Here is a 20,680-nt window from a genome sequence, read left to right as displayed (position 1 = left end):
CTGCTCCAGATAGTGGACTGAAATTCAGAGCTGGGGCTGAATGCCAGGTTTTTAACACTAACAAGGCAAAATAATCATGTTGCAGCCTCGTTCTTGTTTGTATAGAAGTGTTATAAATCTAGATAGAAAGCATCACAAGAACCCTACTTTTGCTCCGGTCTTGATTCACCCTTTAATATTGTTCATTACCACTCTCTCTAGTACTCAAATGATTTGTAATTTGTATCTCTCAAACGGTTCTCACTTGGATTTCTCATGCACTGAAAAGTCAGATGCCTGACATTACTGTGTAAAGTTAAGTGCTTGGGGTTAATGAGTGGCATTAAATTTTATGAGGTCATGTCCAGTAGATGTTAAAAAAAGCTTAAGGGAACTTTATCACTGATAGAAATTAACAGTTGGCACAAAAGAATGCCTGAGGGAGTTCCGTTCCAAGCAAACAATAAAATTGGTGGTATAAAAACTAAAGTATAGAGTCATTGTGATTAATGTAAACATTTTTGTTAGGTAAATGCTTACGTGTTTCAGTGAAAGCAATGAGACCTCACAGTTTGAAAGGAAAAAATATTATTGTATTTAGAAAGCAATTAATGTTTCTAGTCAAATTAAACAAAAATCTACATCACATACAATATTTATATTCTTTCAGTAAACATATAACTTTTGGGTCTATCCTTATCAAATAATCAAGTCTCCACTTACATTACTTTTCTCTTTGGGCAAAATGTGTTTTCCCTAGTGGAGTACGTTATTTTGTTTCATTAAACCTTTATTTCTACTCACATTCATTGCTTGTGCTACAGATCACATAACTAAATTCTGTATACTTAAGTCATCTAAGGTTTGTGGTTTGGGGTGACTGGTGGATGGCATGAAAATTCTGTTTCAAAAAGAAAATGGCTACGTTAACTTATGGATAGATCTGTTTTGCATAATTATGTGGGGAACTATTCAGTAATTACACTGGTATTCACATGCTGTAATTTTCGTCATCTTTTTTCGCTGTCATTCCAATGAGGGGAAATGGAAAACTTGTTCAGACATATGTATTCTTTCTTGCTCTGTCTTACAACCTGCAGCCACAGCATATAGTACTTTTTCAAATAGGTCTGAGCTCGGTAAGACAGCTATTGTCTTGAATTTCACTTCCACGGTATGTGTGTAAATTCTGTACTTCAAAGTCTCTAATACCACACTATGGATTTGCCTAAACGTCCTTGTGCAGACCCGTTCCTTTCACATGACCTGAGGTCTGTGCTGTCTGGGAATGCAGAACTCTATGGAAGAGTCAGAGTTGCTGGATCAGAGGTTTTTCTCCTCTCCAGCTGGACACAGACGTACCACCGTACCTGTCATACTGCACAGCAAATAGTGGCCACATCCTGAACCTGGAAGGTGAAATCTGAAGAAAAAGTGAAAATATTTTAGAAATTGTAGTCCCTTAGGACCGGTGTGTTGCTCTGCAGATGATTATTTTTGTGGTTTAATATCAATTGCTTATGTGAAATTCCTTTTCACATTTTGCTTAGGTGGTCAAAAATACAAAGTCAAAAAGCTGATGGTCTGTGATGCTGGATGACATTTTCATCTTGCACCCAGACTGTTTTCTTTTCGCTAAAAAACATTGCACGTTTTCTGTCTTAGAGAATTGGAGTAACTGTCTAGAAAAATTGACTACTACATTTTTCCTCTGATTGTGTAAACTAAATCATCAGCCTTTTGGAAGACTTCAGTGCAATTGTTGTGTGCAAGAAAAACCTAGTCATACATTTTTGAAGTCTCATACTTCTTTTGTCTCCAAGTGCTTCGTTCTTTCATCCTCTGTTTCATTCTGAAGTGCCACCAGGGATTGACAATACTCATCGTCCTCACAAGAGGGCAAGGGTGGAGAAAGAAATCCCTCCTGTGCTGGACTACGTGCTTCTTCGCAGAAACGTTCTGTAGGGAGTTTCTTTCTCAGTATCTACAGCAGAGCGGCCATTGTTCGACAGACTACCTTGCACTGCAGTAAATAGAAGTGTTTTGTCATTTTGGCTGTCAATTTGATGCATTTTTATATTCTGACGTAAATGTCATCTCTTAGACATCTTTTCTGCTAATGTGTATATACCTTTGGTCTTCCAGTTTTTCCAGATCCATGATTCACAACATGCCTCTGCTTTTGCACCAACATAGTACACAGTTGGTGCTCTCCAAATTAACAAAGGCTTGATTTAGAAGAATTTTTATTAAAATCTAGTATTTTATTTATGCTTCAGCATATTTTGATTTGGCAGTTTAAAAACTCTTGCTTGGTACTTCTTTTATGCTATTTGGTGGTGGGTTTTTTTAATCTGAGAAATTTATAAAAGAATGTTGGGTACTGTCCCATTCCGTGTTCTCTGAGGTGTGGGTCTACTGGATATACAGTGTATTCTGAGAATTAGTAGCCTTAACTACAGTCTCAAATTAGGAGTATAGGGCTTCCTGGCTTCATTTTCTAAAGCTGAGCTAGGTAGCTCTCAGCTCAGGTGTCCCTTTCTGGTTCCTTCTGTATAGTTAATTTGGTTCCTTCTGTATAGTTAATTTGATTAGGAAAAGGGCTGTTACACTGGCAGCAGTAATGTCCCTTTCAAAGTTGAGGACGTGGCTCTGTGTGGCAGTGGTGTTTATTTTCAGGTTGTTGGGGTTTTTTTCTTACCATCTTGCTAAAGTTTGCCAGGTAATGGTGCCCTAACATGATTTTTTTTTAACAGTATATTTCTGAATTGTCTTACCTCTAGGTGCTGTTACTGATGGAACATCTCCCAGATAACTTTAAACTTTACCCAGAGACTTCAGCTGCTTTTTTTCAAAATCATTCACATAATAGATTTGTTTAGGAATGAAAAAAAATGTCCTTTCTGTTGTGTTATGAATGATGGATAAAGGAACTAAAAATCATATTAGATATTGCGTTCATGGTTTAATAAACCATTAGTTATTTCTCTAAATTTACCTTTTTCTGTGTGGAATGCTGCTAAAATGTGTTATGTAGTTACATTATTAAAAACGTGTCTTTTTGGTAGATATGAGCAGGATCCCGTTGCTAACTAATTTGACTGATTATCTTGTAGTTTATGTTGATATAAGTCCAAAGTAGCCTGTCAGACCCAGAGATCTGACTGATGCAATTGTGTGAGCAGCTTGAGGAGGGTGCAGCCGCCAGCACAGATATCCTGAGCCTCTTCTGCTGCCTCCTGTGGTGCTAAAGGGTTGTGGCAGGAGAGGAGGAGGCTGGAGCTGGAGGAGCTGAAGGAGCTGAGCTTCCCGGGGTGACAGGGGTACTGTGGGTGCCCAAGTGCCTCCCCCCGGCCCTGGGCGTTTAGTAACTGAGTGCTTCCCATGGTGCTGCCCATGGGACTTTGTTCACATCTGACTGCATGCTGTTAAAACTGTAGAATTTGAGGAAAGCCCAGGTGTTGCCGAGGCTTACATCCCTGTGACAGCTTCCTAACTTCAGGGTGCTCATCTGCTTCCTCTTCCTCAGCGCTGAAACCCAAGGTTCAGCTGCTGGCTCCCAGGGTTAGCGCCAGCCCGTCCACGGGGTGCCACGTAGCTCTGCTGCCTTTTGGTTTCTCCTGTGCCTGAATTTCCATGTTTCCATTTGCAGCAACAGCGCTACTTCTTTCATCCTTTCATGTTCACCTCCAAGCCATAAATGCTGTCTGTTATCCCATTCCAGAGAAGCAGGTACCTGGTTACACGTATGTCAGCACAGTAGCCACGTGGGTGCTCCAGTTTCAGGCTTTACCTCTTCATGTTTACATGCTGGGCAGAGGAAAGTGGTATGAGTTTCACAATGTTCCTAAACATAATTATACTCAAGGAAGAAGGTCCAAGAAAGTGCATTCTGCTTTCAGGGGAAGCCTTTGACATCCATCAGTAGTGCTGTAAGTCATCAACCCGCTGTAGTAGCTTCCTTTGATAAGAAACAGCAAAGAAACGAAGCAGAATTGCTCCTGCTCTCTTTAACCTCTGGTCCTGGTTATCATGAGACCACCGCCGCAGCTTTAGGAGGTGAGGCTGCGAATTGCTACCACCTGGCTTCTTGGGCAGGCTGGCTCTTCTGATAAAACTGTTATTCTCAGTTGAAGAGCTAGCTTCTTGTTGAAAGGGCAATTCTATTTCAATAAAAGAGCATTTAATCCTTTCTCCTTTGTTGTCTTCTATCGTTTAATCTTGACAAAACAACAGCATGTTAGAAAACTTCAGTCTTTTTCGGCTCCATCTTTTTCCTAGGCGCAATGGAATATGCCTCGCTGCTTTAGAATACGACAATCAAACTATACTTACATATGATTTATTATCCCAAACTGAAGGACTGCATCTATCTATAAGATAGAAATGTGGTTAAAAATAGGATGTAATTGAAGTAAATTAAGGGACAATAGTAGCATTCAAACATCTGAAGAGATGGTATGTTTTTCTTATTGTCAGTGTAAATGGTCTCTGGAGACCACCTTTTTACAGTGATTGTGCATGTCTAGGATTAAGCAAAGCTGTATGACCAGTGCTATCTCAGGAAGATGCTGAGTCATTAACTCATATTTATTGCCTCTTGCCATCTTTAGATTATTGCAATTTATAGCTCAAAGGCCTTTTAGGCTGTTTATAAGTTAAAATTAGCTAAATTCTTCTGGATGCAAGTGATAAGTCACTCGGCATTTGTACATCATGGGATGTAAGTTCCTAGCAATGATACCAGGCAGCTTCTAAGATTTTTTGCTTTCTTTCTGTGGAAAGTCTAATTGTAGTACTTGTCTCTTGCTGATTTTGTTAATTTGCTGGGTTTTATATTCTCTTAAAGAATTTACTAAAGTTAGAGATTATATTGTTTATTAGGTATGCAGCTTCCACTTCAATCAGAGTACATTAAACTGTTTATATATTATACTGGAATCTTTTGAATTGCAATTGATGATGACCCAGGAATTTGTTTAAGGTCTACATAGTAAACGATCAGCCAGGTTAAGCAGCAGTTACAGGGTGTAGTACTGAGCACATTAACAGAACTGAACATAATTTATTATGGACCAAAGAGAGGTGCACTAGGAGAAATAATAACTGAAGAAAAACTTAGAAAAATCACTTTTTACCTTATCCTGTGGATTTTTTTCTTTTGCCAGTCTTATCACTGCTGGTAACAAATTCAGTCCAAGCATTACTGGACTAAATGCTTATCGACTCCAGCAGAAGCCATGTTTGCTTACACAAGCTAGTATTGTGTGGTCCCCACTAAATGGGAAGTCAAACCATTTTTCCATGTATGTGCATTTTCCGAAGTGTTTAAATCACTATTAACATCACAGTTAAACTTGGCCTTCCCATCATACTCAAAGAGATTAAATTAAAACACCTCTAGATGTAAATTATTTAAGATTTTGGTACCTTGCAGTGGCCTGCGAATTCTCACACATTCCTGTGAATTAGTTCAGTGGTATTAGAATAAAATTCCTTATTCTATGTATCTTATTGATTTTAGTTTAGAACACAATGTATAGCTCAGCCTGTTTTAGAAGACACAGAAGCTTCATTAGGAAAAGAAATATTATAAATAAGTCCTTTGAATATACTTAAAGTTGCATTTATTTTAAATGGAGTTTTAAGGAGCTACATTTCTTAAACAGTGAAGCTACATTCTAATTTTAAAATAAGTCATCTAGACTTTTGTGTATGTTTGCCCATCCACACTTTTTCACACATACATTTTCCATGTGGAAAAGTGGCATTTTAATTTACAGGCTAAACTAATGGCAGGGTTAGTGTTTAGATTTGTGAACAGTCAGAAGCAGTTTCACTTAAGATGGAAACCCTTTTATTTTTATGTGTCTTGATTTAAACTGAAGTGTGTAGACAAAATTATCTCAAACAGGGATTTTGCCTGGAGAATACACGGTTACTCATATATCCAGATACACATATGCAATGGTGATTTTATATGCAAAGATCATAGAAAGTGCCACTTGATAGTCATAAATCAGCAATCTAAAAGACACTGGAACTCACTGGGTTTGAGCAACGTGTAATACGAGATGTTCTTATTACCTCCAGAAGTGTCTGTCTATCGTATTATTCAGCAGCTTTCTGCAGGCCTAAACCAAGCTTTGATTTTGCACCTTGGCGTCAGCGTTCCCTACCTGTTTCCACGTGTGACCAGTTTTTATAATCATGAGATTAGCATAAGTTTGGGCTTTTGTATTTGTGTTCCTTTCCTATCTCGAATGAGCTCAAAGGAGGAAAAACACTGTTGGTGCTTAATATATTTTTCTCTATATTTTCACTATTGAAGGATAAACAAATTAAATATTTCAGCCCATGTAAGACTTTTTTACTTCTATTGGCAAAATCTTACAATTATATGTATATATCACTAATTATCATAGTGCATCACTTTTTGTTTCATTCCTGGCAAAATACAATATTTCATGGCACAGTTGTTTAAACTTAAATGCTACCAAAAAATCTGTCCCAAGCAACGCACGCATTCAAAATATGCATCTAATGCCAAATGAACGTGAAGCAAGGGATAGAGTCAGGTTTGTATTTAAGAGATTGCTTACCAAAAAGTTGCATCATATTTATTTCAGCAAACTTAAACAACTTGCTCAGAGTGCAGTGTTCTTCAACTTTCCAGCCTAATAATTATTTTATAAATATCAGAAGTGCTGTGCACTTAATTCTTTAGCTGAAGGCATTATTTTCAGTTTCCGTACGCTGCTTCGAGCTTGCTCCATTTAATCACTTTAGAAGCTTATTTGGTGCGAGCTGAATTTTAACACTGTAGTTGCAAGAGCGTTAAGTAAAAAGTCCGAAAGATTGTTGGTGGCGTAAGGGCTGCGGGTACCAGTGATGGAGCTTCGGGAGGGCAGCAGCGACGGCATCATCCTAAACGCGGCAGCACCCTCTCTTGACACGATCCAGCAACACCCTCAGCTCCCCCTCGCTCCTCGGGAACCTCGCAAAATACATAACAGAGAAATCCACAGCTCCGCTACGTTTTACTTCTTCAAGATCTAGTTTCTGTAGTAAAAACTCAATTTGCCGTATGTTTTGGGATTAGTGCTTCTTTTATTTTTATTTTTTTCCCCTCCTTACTGCCGTTTTGGTCTATCGGCGGACTTGGTTGAGAAAGCTTCAGTTGTCTTCGTCTTTTTGTATTTTATTTTTTTTTCCTTTGCTGCAGAGATTCTGAAGACTTTCCAAACTGCATATTTGGTGCTGCAGAAATACAAATTGTATGTTCTTTTGTAAACCTTTAAATTGTCAGACTGCTCTCTTTCAAAATAATAGAGGAGCCTGGAATCGCCCATGCTAAAATTAAGAATTTATAACTATGTGGAACAGATGTTTTCATAAACATTTGCTATAATTAATTTCAACTAGGGGATTGAAGGAACAAAGCAGTTTTTTCCTCTTCAAAACTTTATTGCCTTTTCCCCATACAGTGAACTCAGAAATCTTTGCTTTAATATTGTTAATGAAATAAATTTACTCTTCTGTTTGGTTTTCATTGTGAAAAAGGAAAGCTTAATTTGAATAAGATACTGGCCCTTGGAACAATGGACAAATATGCTGCATTTCAAACGTAGCTTATAAAGCATTAAAAAATAGAGCTTAAGTCTTTAGGTGCTTGTTTCTGAGACCGCAACTCTGTGGTGTCCATTGTCAGAGATTCCTGCATATTAGAATAAATTTTGTCCAGATCAGTTTGATGAATATCCATCTGTGGAGTAAATAGTACGAAGGAGCTTTATGTTTGAAGAGTTGTGAACCTTGGTGTTAGAAAAAGAAAAGTAGTCTCGTGGCATTATATATAGTTTTAATGCATAGTAAAATGCTTATTGTATGTTGATTACCCCTTTATATTCACAATAAAGGTCTGCAATCTGTTAAGCAATTTTTTTGTGTTTGCATTATATGAGGAACACATTTCGACTAAAATCATTCTTCCATATTTGTATTGTCACTCATTTTCTGGAGATATTGTTTCAAATGTATATAGTTTAGGATCAGAATTTTGGTGTTGAGGGAGAAAAAATATCCATACATTGTTGTTCTGTTTTTACCGCTTCCTGTATATCATATAAATATCATTTGAAGAAAAAGAAATGTTTAAAGTTTTTTAAAAAGCACAGCTTAATTGTTTTACACCTGAAAGAACCAGTGCAGCTGCAAGGTTTTCTTGAGCAAACTAGAATTCCTGACTGATCTGTCATCTGTAAAGTGTGCAAAGAAAAATAGGTAGCTGTCATTAAAATTACATTTCAGCTTTCAATAACCATTTAATGAGTAGCGTAATTATATAAGTATGGTACCTCAAGTACTTCACTCAATAATTAAAAATAATCTCATCTTTAAAGTGAAAGCGCTATAATTATTATTTGACTTAACCAGGACCACTGTTATGATCTCCAGTGGCACCTCAGATTGTTCAAAGTGGTTTCGAAAGTATAAATTAAAATTGGATAAATCATTAAATTATTAAGCTTTAAATATGCTGAAAATGAATATAGCGTGGAATTTGGAAGTCATGTTATAAGAATTGACAACCTTAGACTGCAAGCATATATCTGTGTTAAAATTTTCCTTGTCTCTAATCATAAAACACTGCATTAATGATCCAGTGTTTTATATCAGCCTGAACTTCGATTTTCAAAACTGTTACATAAATTTTGTTTTTTAACAACATTTTAATCCTTGATTAAAATGCAACGAAAATACCAAGTAGAGTGCAGACTTGTCAGCAGAGACATCTATCTCCATTTTGACACTTGTAAGCAGGGGAATGCACAGTTTGATTTCCTAAGTGGGATCACTTTTATCACAAATTCGTAAACTGCCAGCCATAAAACCCTTTCATAGCTGACACAAGATTGGTAAATCAGTTAGCACTATATAAATATATGTGTGCCTGCACGTAGACATGCATACGTGTTTATACATACATTCAGAAATATGTATATATGTAAAGACATTTCTTCAGTATCAAAAGAAATTTTCAAAATAAAAAATTGAATTCTTACTAAATATTAATAATTATTAATTAAATTATTTTTAAAAGTAGGGGTATAACCATAGAGCGAGGGGATGTAACTCAAGCTTTGACTTCTTAGACTTGCAGCTGGTTATGATAATATCCCACCCCTTCCCTGTAAGAAGTCCTGTGCTGAATTTTTGCATTTCACGGAAAATAGCTGTTTTCAGAGAAGTAATGAAGGAGATGAGTGAGAATGTCTGATCCCTACATCGTTCTTCACGGTTTGTTTTTTACTCTCGTTGAGCACATGCGTGAGCTCCGAGTGCTCGTTGTGTCTGGTGCACGTACCCAGAGCATCTTCCCGCTCTTGGACTGGGGCTCTGAAATGTGATCCGATTTCTTCTTGTTGCCTGAAGTGGAACTGTGTGCTGCACCTTGAAAAAGCTCTCCTTTGAGAAGATATTATACTACTGGTATAATAGGCTGTTAAAAAAATACAAAAATAGTGTGCATATTTAAATTAGTCTTCTCTCTATGATTTCTACACATGGTTTTCAGGTAATCTTCGGAATTTATATTTGGCATCCTCCTTATTCTGGGTTCGTGTATTTTATGCCTAAAATCTCAAACATCTTCCAAGAAAACAGTTACTATGAGTCACAGGTCTGTGTGTTCTAGGTGAAACTAGTACCCTAGTAAATGTACAATTTGCAAATCCATCTCCATGCATCTCTGAAATGTAAAGAAGCCGGAATTTGAAATGTTGTTTTTTGACGGGTTAGTAACAGCATCAATTTCAGCTTATGCAAATTCTTTTCAAACAGCCTCCAGCTGTGTCCAGCAGTACCAGGTCCCAGCTACCCAAGTCCTCACTCCCTTTAGTCCTTGATCTCCATGCACAAGAGGAGCCTTTACTAAAATAGAGCAATACAACTGAATTCTCTCAGGAGAAAATGTTCGTTCCCAGGAGAGGGAGTTTCTCCAGTTAAAGCAACAGACAGAAAGATACCCAAATGATTTTCAGACCCTTTGGAAGGATACTGCCTTATTTTATTTTTGTATTAAAACCAGTGACTGCTCTAGCGCTGAAAGCTGGGCACCTTAGCTGTACTTACTTTGATACTGATGCTTGTTATGGTACTGGTTGTTTCCTTTCTCGAATTTTCCTCTGAAAGTGTGATAAGATTTATTTTAACTTTTTTTTTTTTCCCCTCTAGCTTTTGCATTTGAAGTTTGGAAACCTTTTCAGGAGGTGTGGGACAGGGTTGGTAGAGCATCTTCTGTTTCTTCAACAGAGCCTTTCTTCCCATTTTCGAGTCTCAGAAAGTATCTGAAGGTTAGGATAATATTAAATCAATTAGGACTTTTAAAGGAGACCACAGTTTCTATTACCAGCATCATGAATTTTATATTCATAATTGTTCAGTATGCATCTTATTTTTACCAGAAAGTTGGGTCATGATCACTGAAGAAGATACAAGTAATCTATCTGTTCTGCTGGGAGTTCACCATACTTATCAAAAGGCAGAATAACTGGAACTTGCCTAAGGAGAGGTGATTCAGGGCATAGATTCCCACAGTTTATTGTCATTAGTTAGTGAAGCACCTGTCCCATTTGTTCTTGGTATTGCTGACTATGAAAACTTACCAGGATTTGCTGGAAAGCCTTCTGGATAAAAATAGGAAAAATGTAGGGAATCTTCTTTGAAGTTGATTAATACTTTGAACTTTGCTTTATCATTTGTATCACTTTCAATGAAAGACATCTAAATCATCTCTCAAGATGTCATAACAGGTATAGCTGTCTTAAAGGGGTTGGAGCAAGAAAACAACCACAGAAATGCTCACTCTGCTAAATTCTGGTTTGGAGAACTGAATGTACCTAGTGCTATCCAGTTTGGGTGGTGGCTGCTAATGGGACAATGGAGCAGCAAAAGCGTCTCTCAAAAAAAAAACCCACAAAGCCCCAAAACCAAACCAACAATAACTTGTATGAATATGAAATTTATTAACGATGAGTATACAATTAAGAATGCTGAAGTACTATGTTGGTCACTTCAATAAAGGAAATAATTGACTTCTAAGAGAGTGCTTCAGAATAAAGCAAGCTACACTTTGAGTCGTTTGTGCAGGACAGATCGATGGATGTAGCAGACACAGGATCCCACCAAATGTTCATTGTGGTATCATGATGAAAGAACAACTTTTATTCACCAAGATTCTGGTTTTCCTTGCAGAGTCCTGTTGACTCTTCAAGCAGGATAAATGGTTTAGTTGAAAGATGATAAAGGCCTTGCGTTTTTTGAGATATGAGAAGGTTGTTTTGCCATTCTTGAAAAGATTTGGCATAGGAGCTTAGCATTGTGAATGAGTTCTTCAGTCTGACTAGTGTGATAGGTGAATGCTTAGAAGCTGTCTAAGTGTAAATGAAGTGCAGTAATGCATTCAGGATCCATGTTGATGTGCTGTGTCCCTATAAGCAATTGCCTAGTAGCATTGCACCTGGCCATATGGCTTTAAAGAGACTGAACATAGTTCAGTCATTTCTCTGGATGCTCAGGATCAGATGTGGAGATGGGCACTACATGAAAAAGCTTATTGCTTAAAATTGTCCCAGTATGGGGAGACTATTTCCAAGATACAAGAAAAAGAAAGGAACAGATGGTTATTAATAATGGGAGGGTCAGCTTCGGGATGAAATATCTGGTGTTGTTCATTTGGTTAAATTTAGTAAACAAAAAACAGATTGATTAAGTAGGATTTCCATTTTCAAAATAAATTGAGAGAGCTAATTAGTGAAATCAACTGGACTGAGCAATTTCAGAGTAGAATGTAGTAGAGGTTTGGGATTTATTTTAGAGAAAGGTGCAAATATTAAGAAAAAATGCATTTCAAATTACATGAGGGAAAAAAAAAAAAAAGAAGGAAAGTTCCATGCCAATATGAATGATTAAGTATTTTTAAGGAATGTCTGGGGTAAGCAAAGATCCCGAGAGAAACAGAAAAGCAGTTTGATCTGCAAAGAAGGCGACGTCCTGGGTATCAGAAAGTGTGGGGTTATTGTGACAATTAGCAAAAGTTAAGCTGAATCAGATCATAAGAAAGGAATTTAAATTAGCCAGAAAATATTACACGACTATGTAAAAAAGCTTTCTGGGGAAGAAAACCAGAACCATCATGCAGCGCAAAGGGACAAGTGATATTAAATGTAATCCAAGTATGGTCTAAACCAAGAAAGTTTTGATTTTCAGTATAAACAAAATTTCAGGCAAAGGCCTGAAAATAAATAAAATAAAAGGGAGGGTTGGATAGATATTATAAATTAACACATACAATAAAGATTAAAGCTTCTGATTTGCAAAGTATCACTGCGTTGCATGGGACAATGTTTTAGTCTTTGAGTTCATGGCTGATGCCATATATTTGAAGGAGGAAATGTAGTACTTGTACTTAGATTAAAAAACTAGAAGCAAAGCAGCTGTATAGGTCGACTATTATCTGTGCAGCGCTTTAGAAAGTTTTCTAACTACTAAGTAAGAGAGAAAAGAAAAGCAAATAGCATAAATTTTAGTGTGGGGTTTTCGTTAAATGGAAGATTTTATCCAACTAACCTGCTAACCTTTCGAAATACACATTAAGGAAATGTGTTGCATCTATCTGAACCTCAGTAAACCATCTGATCTAGTGCTACAGGAGATGCTATGAAACACAAAGGATGGGGATTAGTGAAGTAGATTAATTACAAGATGAATAAATGCAAATTTTAATGAAATAATTCTTTTTAGTGGAGTTTGTGGTGGAACTGATCTTATCCAATATTTTCATATGTTGTCTTAGCACAAAGTGAGACCACACTGATGGGCTTTTATGAAGAAATAATATCAGAAGGTAGTATCCAATATGAGCACAAATAGAGTAGGACTGGTCCTCTCTGAGAAAAAGAAGACTAGAAACAGCATGAAACAGTCTGAAATAGAGTATTGTACTAGCAAGAACTTTTACTGCAAACTGCAAACTTCTTTTTGTAAATAAAAATGGAGAATAAACATATAAGGGTTGGTTAAGGATGGCTGTGAAACTGTAAGGTGGGGTGGCATGGCTATAGACTGTACTGAGCAAGATTTTTTTGATAGTGAAGAAAACCTCTCCAAAGAATCAATTGACTCTTAGCATGCTGTCTTTAGTTTCTGTCCCTTCTTTTCCATATAAGAAGGACTGATTTAAACAAAACAGGGAATAAGAAGCCTCATTTAGTAAAAAGACTGAAAGAACTTGTTTTCCGTAAACAGAGGAAGCAAAGGTGCACGATGCTTTCTGTAAATGAATTAAGGAAATACACAGGAACATAGAAGAATAAGCAAGCTAACAGACAGGTTGGGCAAGAATAAATAGTATAAAACAGGACATGAATAAATTTGCTTTGCAAAATAGATTATTTATTCTGGCTTTTAATAGTCCTTCAATAGAAGTAGTTATTATAGACAGAAAGGTTTCCTTGTAATCCTTGGTTTCTGTGGATGTCACACTGTTCTATGTGTAAACAGCCCACAGGACATAAAACAAGATGTTTTGCAGACATGTTACTTAGGTAGTTTCAGAGAAGCTTTGAACTTAAGCTACGACATTAAATACCTGGTATCATACAGTCAACTCAAAATTTTCCACAAAATAAATGAACTTATACTTTCTTAGACTTAATGTTAGGAAAATCAGATTCGTCTGTTTATATGGTGTACTTCTGTAAGCTTATACTAGTAAAACTGTTTTTAATAAGTTGAGAAGGGCCTCAATCAAACATCAAGCGAAATTAAATCTCAAATTTTCATAACATACAGGCTCCAAATTGAACGTGGAGTTTAGTTCTCTCTCTTGCCAGCTGTAGGAATTTGAAGATGTGAAGTTGAGATTTGTCTGTGTAAGTTTTGTTTTAAACTAAAGTTAACATATATGGTAAAATCAATTGCAATCTCATTGATACTGCGTTATTTATTATCAGTGTTTGTCTTATAACAAAGATGTTTTCTTTTATTTCTGTATTAGGAGGATCAAATGAAAATGGAAGCACACACCACACCTCAGACTCTGATGGAACATTTATTTCTTACAGGTTGGTAATTTTTGTATTTATTTTCCAATTTAAAAAAAATAATAATATAATAAGCAGCATGATCGATCTAAAGCAAAATAACAGCTCATATATTTTATGAGTATTGTACAATCTAAGTGGCAACAGTCAGTAGACTCAGGGACATAAAGGATATAATTAGGGAATGATCTGAAAAGTTGTTTTCTGGATTATTATTTTTTTGAGAAAGCTGTTCTAAGTGCTTAACTAACTTAAATACAGGATGTTTGTAAGCCTAAATATTTTTAAGGGGTTTTTTTGTGTGTTTTGGGTTTTTTTTTCTCCAAAGTATGCAGTAAAGTAGAAATTCTCACCTAAACTCATAGCCACTAAGCTAAATGTTGTTGAAATCTTTAACTCACTAGAGAACCCTTTTTTGATCTTCTTCAAAGTAACTAGATCTGTCAACCACATGGAACTCTTATTTTTTCACTACTTCAGGTCAAAAGCCAAAGCCAGGGTTTGTTAAATTTGAGGTTTTCTGACAGGAAAATACTTCATTTGTGTTGATAGTAAATACCAGTTAAAGAAACATGATGCTGAGCAATGTTTTGCAGCACTGTCATTGAATTGAGGCTTGCTTGGGTCCATACCAGAGGGTGTCCTGTACTTGAAAGCATGAAAAGGTAATCAGCAGATGTGTGGTTTCATCTTCCAGCCAGCGAAATACTGGCTCTTCTACAAATGCTAAATCTTTGTCCTTGTGACTGGTAAATGAATAGTAAGATTTGCGCTAACCAGAATGACCGCACCTGATTTTGATGCTTCAGTACGGTAAAATAAAACAAGCTTACCACATGATTATTTTGGATCCCTTTACTGAACCATGATGGATGGCACCTTTTTCATGGTTATTTTTGTTTGTAGTCTACTGGAGTCTGTACTTCAAAGAGATGTAGGCAGGCGGGCAGGAGGAACCTGCCCGTTTGCCTTGTCCTCGTGGCAGCCGGCGGGGTGGGGAACGTCACAGCCTCTCGTGAGCTGTGCAGGCTATGAGGAGACGTCAGGTGTGGGGTGACAAAGAGGGACACGACACCTGGAGAGCCTTTCACAGGCTGGAGACCAAGAAATTGCTGAGGAGAGCAGGGAGCAAACAGCCTGGTCTTCAGGATGTTGAAAAGAAAGACTTTTCGTAAGGACCTAGAGGGAGCAGCGAAGAGTTTGTTGCGATTCAGACACCCAGAGGAAGCTTCTGGACTGAGAGCAAGGTTGGAATAAAGGGTGTGCTTGCAGGGACGCAGTGGGACAGGGGAGGCTTGTTTTACGAATTCTTCCAACTTTCTGTATTCTATTAAGTCTGCTCTAGTGAAACCTTTGTGATGGTATAAAACCCTTTGAGGGAAGTTAGCATGTTCACTTTGAGAAAAAATGTGTTAGGAGATCTGTTGCAGTGGTCTGCCTGACGTATTTGTGTTCTCTGATGCACGCAACATACTAAGTTAAAAGAAGGGCTCAAAAATACTCTCCAGTAGAATATTCATGGTTTTCAGATGAGAAGCATGTGTAGATACAGTTACTATGAAGTAGTCTCTGAAAAACTGGCAAGCTAGAATTTAGCCAGATCAGCAAGAGGAAGGAATCGAGAGCTGTCTCTGCGGTTAATTCCAGGACACTTATACCTGGAAGTCGTTAACTCAAGAGCCCCAGCAGCTGTACCTGCCCAGGTAAAACCTGAAGAAGCAACCAGCATTAGCTGGGCTCTGGTTCCACAGCAGCATAAGCTGTGGGACCAGCTCCAGCACTTTCTTCCTACCCCTTCTTCAGTCATCCCATGGCACTCATCTCTCAGTGAGTCAAGCCAGGGGGGCTAAACCCACCCAACCTAAACTGTACTGAATCCTCAGCCATCTTTAATGCTCCACAGATAAGAGGAGGTTAAAGTTGGCCTTTGTATCTCCAAATTCCTTAGTCCAAAGTGCATATGAAAAATACTACATTGGCTATGACTTCCACTGAGTAATAACAGTATTCTGTCAGAGAGGATTACAGCCCAACTTACAAAACTGAAGTTAATTAGTATTTTAAAAGTGGTCCCATATACCACTGCCAGAGTAATATTGTTATAATTAAAGGCAAGAAGATAAAGCAAGGTAGTACCGTATATGTCACATGTATGTGTGTGTGTACACATTTATATAAAAGAAACCTCTGACTTTTAGTAGTTGGCTAGATAGCACTATTATTAAGTAGTATTACAGTGTTTAAGGTGTGAAATGAATATTTTCTGCTCAGTGGCAAGTAACTCCCATCATATAATGAGACTGGATGTAAATTTGCTAGTTGGGTTGAATATTGTGTTGATAGTTATAGTTCTGTGCTGCATGTTAAGTAAAAATGAGCAGCTAATGCCTTATGAAAGACAAAAAGTGAATCTTAAACTACTTTGAAAGGTAACAATGGTAAATGGTTGTTATTTCTTTAAGGACTCACTAGAGATTTGGACTTATTTTAGGATGCTGTCAATGAATATTGTTTCAATAAGTTAGAAATTTGATAAAACTGATGATAGTCTTGTTTAGCCAATATGTATCAGTCTATTGTATTTTAAAAAGACAAGCTAGTGAATTTTTGCCCTAAAAGAAGCAAAGGCATCTTTGGATCCTGATAGATTTCATGCTTGCAGAAAGCTAATTCATACAAAATTCTACTGGAAATTTTTACTGAAACAAAAGCTGCTTTATCTTTTATCGGTAGCAGTCACTTTACAATTTATTTAGGAGAAGAGGCAACTCCAAACATTTAAAAGTATTTGAATTTGAATGTGTTTTGCTGTTAAAGTGCTCTTAAAGAGCATATTGTTTTTACCACAATCGAAAAAAAAAAAATGGAGGGGGGTGTTACTCAGTTCCAACACTATTTTAAAGGACAATTTTACACTATCCAGTACAAGAATCCAAGTGTGTGTGTATATTAATAAAGCATGTCAGATCATTATCCTTTGATATATTTATAATGCTCCAGAACTATATGTATGGTTTTATTTTTAGTATGATAGTGTCACCTTCGAGTTTGTGGCTCTTGCTTGTGTTGATCACAGCGCAGATTTAATGCTGCTTATGTTCACCTAGTGAGCATTTCCCTTTAGGTCATAAAATTTGTAAGTAATGTGAGTGAAAAGCACATGTGAATGGCGCATATTTCTAAATATCCTGTGAGTTTGTGAATGTATCCTGTCAGGTCACAGAGAGTTTTCTGGTTGGTCTTCAGGCTCTGATGGAAGTATTCTATATGTATGTGAGAAGAAGCTTTACTAATCAGAAATTATGAAAATTATTTCCTAGAACTGTATCATCAAAAGTTGAAGTTCACTATTAGAAAAATTTGAACAAGGTTTTAGACATATAGTAACTCTCATCTTGAAAATATAAGAAACTCGAAGAAAATATTTGAGCTCTGCTCTGCTTTATTAATTTCCTTTGGTGGTTAAAGCCTTTTCTCAATGTGCAAATTGCACAGACTTCACCAAAAGGAAAAGAAAAATAGGTGTGGGTCTCTAGCTTCAGTATCTGCAATGCAGTGCCACTGGAAAGTAGAAATCCTGTCTTTCTCCTGCCTTCCCAAGGGCAGCTGACCTTCTCCTCGCCAAAGAGGTGAACCCCTTGCCAGCACATATGACTACAGACTATTACATTAATCTGTTTAGCCTCAGTACCAGCTGCTTGCATGTTTTTAATTATCTTATTAGATGGTATAACAGTGACCTATGAAATAAAATGAAGGTGAGTATTTTTTAACTTTATTTTACAGGCTATTTTTCTAAATATATTTTAATGACCTAATTATGACTTTTAGGGAGAGCCATTGATGCAGACATTCAATTTGGCTGATAGAATCCAACGTCTCAAGGACGCTTTTTTTTCTTCCAAGGTGGATTCATACATTAATACTGCTTCTAATAAATATATAGCCTAAAAAAAGCTCACTTCTCATACTTGTGTTGTTAACTTACTTTATGATTCAGACAGCCATGACTACTACGCTGGATAATTTCATAATACATCTCTGCACTTGTATATAAGTTTAATTTCTGTCCCATGTATCAAGATAAAGTTCTTTCCTGTGTGGATTAAACTCCATGACAAGTGATGATTGCTCATAGTTGTGAGTTATGTAGACAACGTATATTCCTCCTTCTGCTGGTATTTCAAATAGGCAGAAGATCTCATGTAAGAAAGACTTTCATTTTCAATTTTCTTGCCCTGACTTCTTACAGATTCTGCTTACCAGATGTTTTCTTTCTTACTGCAAAAAGGCAATGTGGTCCTGCTGGCTGAGGCATGTTTCTTGTGTGCCGGCCAACAACCGCAGGACTGATACTGAGCACACAGAAGACGGCAAGGGGCGCAAGCTGTTCCTCCCTGTTTCTGCCCACTTCCAAAAGTGGATAGTGAAACTAGGTTAACTCCTTTTTGACATATGACTTTTCTTGGCATCTGATCGAGAAATGGCTGCATAGCCTCTGTCCTTATACGTTAAACGTAGTGTGAAGGTGTAGGCAACTTATATACCTCTGCCTTGTGGAAAACTCTTGTTTTAATCGGTTAGGAAGCAGCCCATTCCTGTCTACACAAGCCTATTTAGCCTTGTTCCTACACAGGTGCTGTTCCTTTATTGTTCTACTTTTAAGCCACCTCTGTGCAATCTTAACTTATTTTTCATAACTTTGTCCACTGTGTGTCCACACATAATCAAGAGCTGTCAAGAACAAGTTTGTTTCTGTTGGGGTTTTCAAATATTTTGAGAAACAAAATTTGGGAACAGAAAGTGAAACAGTGAAGTGCACTGCACCTCTGCTGTGTAAGGAGAATCCTCGGTGTTTGCATCCTTCCTCTCTTTGCACAGGAAAGGAGGCAATGAAGCTGCCATCTGTGTTTTGTCTTACCTAGAACCATTTGATAGACACTGTCCTGGTTGATGCCATTTATGTGTGAAGAGGCCTTTTCAGTGCAAGTTAATTTTGTCTGAGAGCTTGTAAATGCTCTCCTTGAATCTTTTGTTTCTTCTGAAATATTATAATCTTCCTCTGGATGTGGTGTTCTGTGCCAGTACTCTCATTTTGTCCCTGTTTGTGTAGAAGTTAGCAATTCCATCTTTCAAGTCTTAAATTTACAGCAAGAGAAGGTGACTCTTTGCACTGATCACATGATTCTTCCTATAGTTTTTTTCTCCAGATTCAAGAAGATCATTGTCACACCTACCGAGCGCTTAGATTTCTGATTTTCCTAAATTCTTTCAAAATTATTTTCCTTTCTTTTCCTTTCCATCTCCGTCTTGTCAAACGTACTTTATCAACTTCTTCCTTTCACAGCCAATCCACTCTGCACTCCTTGCCTGCTGTCCTAAAGAATTTGCAAGGATGTCATAAGACAAGGAAGAATAAATGGTGACTGAGGAACTGAAAACCTTGATGCACTATACTTTTTCTAAGATCTAAACATGACAACAGATATAAATTGTGGATTTTTTTAAGCATTTCCTGTGAAAATTATGTCACTTTCTAAAGAGGTGGAAACAGTAATGTGGGCTCACTTTCTGTTTGTATGTGGTGTGATTCCTTAGAAAATAGTGAATAGCAAATTTAACAAATTTACTTAAAGCCTAAGATGCTCTGAACAGGGAATCAGAAAGGAAGGAGTGAGTACTAGTATCTTTTATTGGCAGAATGCTTCTTGATGGATTGGTAGCAAAAATGAAAGAGTTAGTACATGAAGAGAGGCCGTGGAAGGGAGAATGGTAGTTTAGAAAGTGAAAATTTTGCTTTACTCTTGATTTATTCTGTTGTACGTGAAAATTATCATGTATACCACTGATGCCATATCCAGCTGATGTCATATTTTCCTTTACAAATGGTTTAAGAGTTTTCCATTATGGATTTCCATTTCGTTTCTCAATAATCTTTGAACAGTCATGGCAGCTGGGAGAGGTGACTGACGACTACAGGGAAGCAAAGAACTGGTGCTCTCCAGGTTCTCTTGCTGCTAAACTCAGCCAACAACTCACTCCCCATTCTGCAGCAGATATTCTTGCTTTTATGTCACTGCACATCTCATGGACTAGAAGCAAACACCGATGTGTTTAAGATCTTAAACAGTGTACATTAGCACCAAGACAAATATGATGCCATTCACCCATCAGTGATAGTCATGTTCCTGCAAAGATGAGTTCTGCATTTTAGATGTATGACAATTATGAAGTTCCTTGCATTGATCAGACTGGCTAACCTTCAGAACTTTCAATAAGGAGGCAGAAGTTTGAGAAAAAAAGGAAAAGACATGTATTTTCTAAGCAGATTGATAAGCATTTACATTAAGGCTGTCAAGTGGATTTTCAGGGTAGCAAATAAAATCCATGTATTTCAGAAATGGTTTTGTTTTAGGAGCTTACAGCTTATTACTTGATACTACCTTTCAATTGTTTTTTCCCTGTTTTCATAGAATTAACTCTGTTTTCATTACATTCCTGGCTGTTGCCTCACTTTTTTTCTCAAATGTTCATTTTATGGCATAATAAATAATACAAACTATGCATGTTTCTTGGATTTATGCAGTATGTTTGAA

At 37.1% G+C, this 20,680-nt stretch overlaps 1 protein-coding gene across 27 annotated transcripts in view; it reads left to right on the top strand.

Moving 5' to 3' along the window:
* TBC1D5 (TBC1 domain family member 5) overlaps positions 1–20,680 on the top strand; it is a 315,378-nt gene that overhangs the window by 141,577 nt on the left and 153,121 nt on the right. For 14 of the 27 annotated variants that reach the window (XM_065051507.1, XM_065051503.1, XM_065051508.1 and 11 more), the window contains one exon: positions 14,039–14,105. In XM_065051507.1, the coding sequence (XP_064907579.1) occupies positions 14,039–14,105 (67 nt within the window). Of the gene's footprint in view, positions 1–14,038; positions 14,106–14,680; positions 14,750–14,847; positions 15,332–20,680 lie in introns of those variants that run through there. The other 13 variants (XM_065051497.1, XM_065051502.1, XM_065051494.1 and 10 more) reach the window with 2 other exon arrangements.

Source organism: Columba livia, chromosome 2 (assembly GCF_036013475.1).
Source record: "Columba livia isolate bColLiv1 breed racing homer chromosome 2, bColLiv1.pat.W.v2, whole genome shotgun sequence".
NCBI lineage: Eukaryota > Metazoa > Chordata > Aves > Columbiformes > Columbidae > Columba > Columba livia.
The sequence above is the reverse complement of the archived record's forward strand: the minus strand, read 5'-3'. Positions and strand labels throughout refer to the sequence as shown.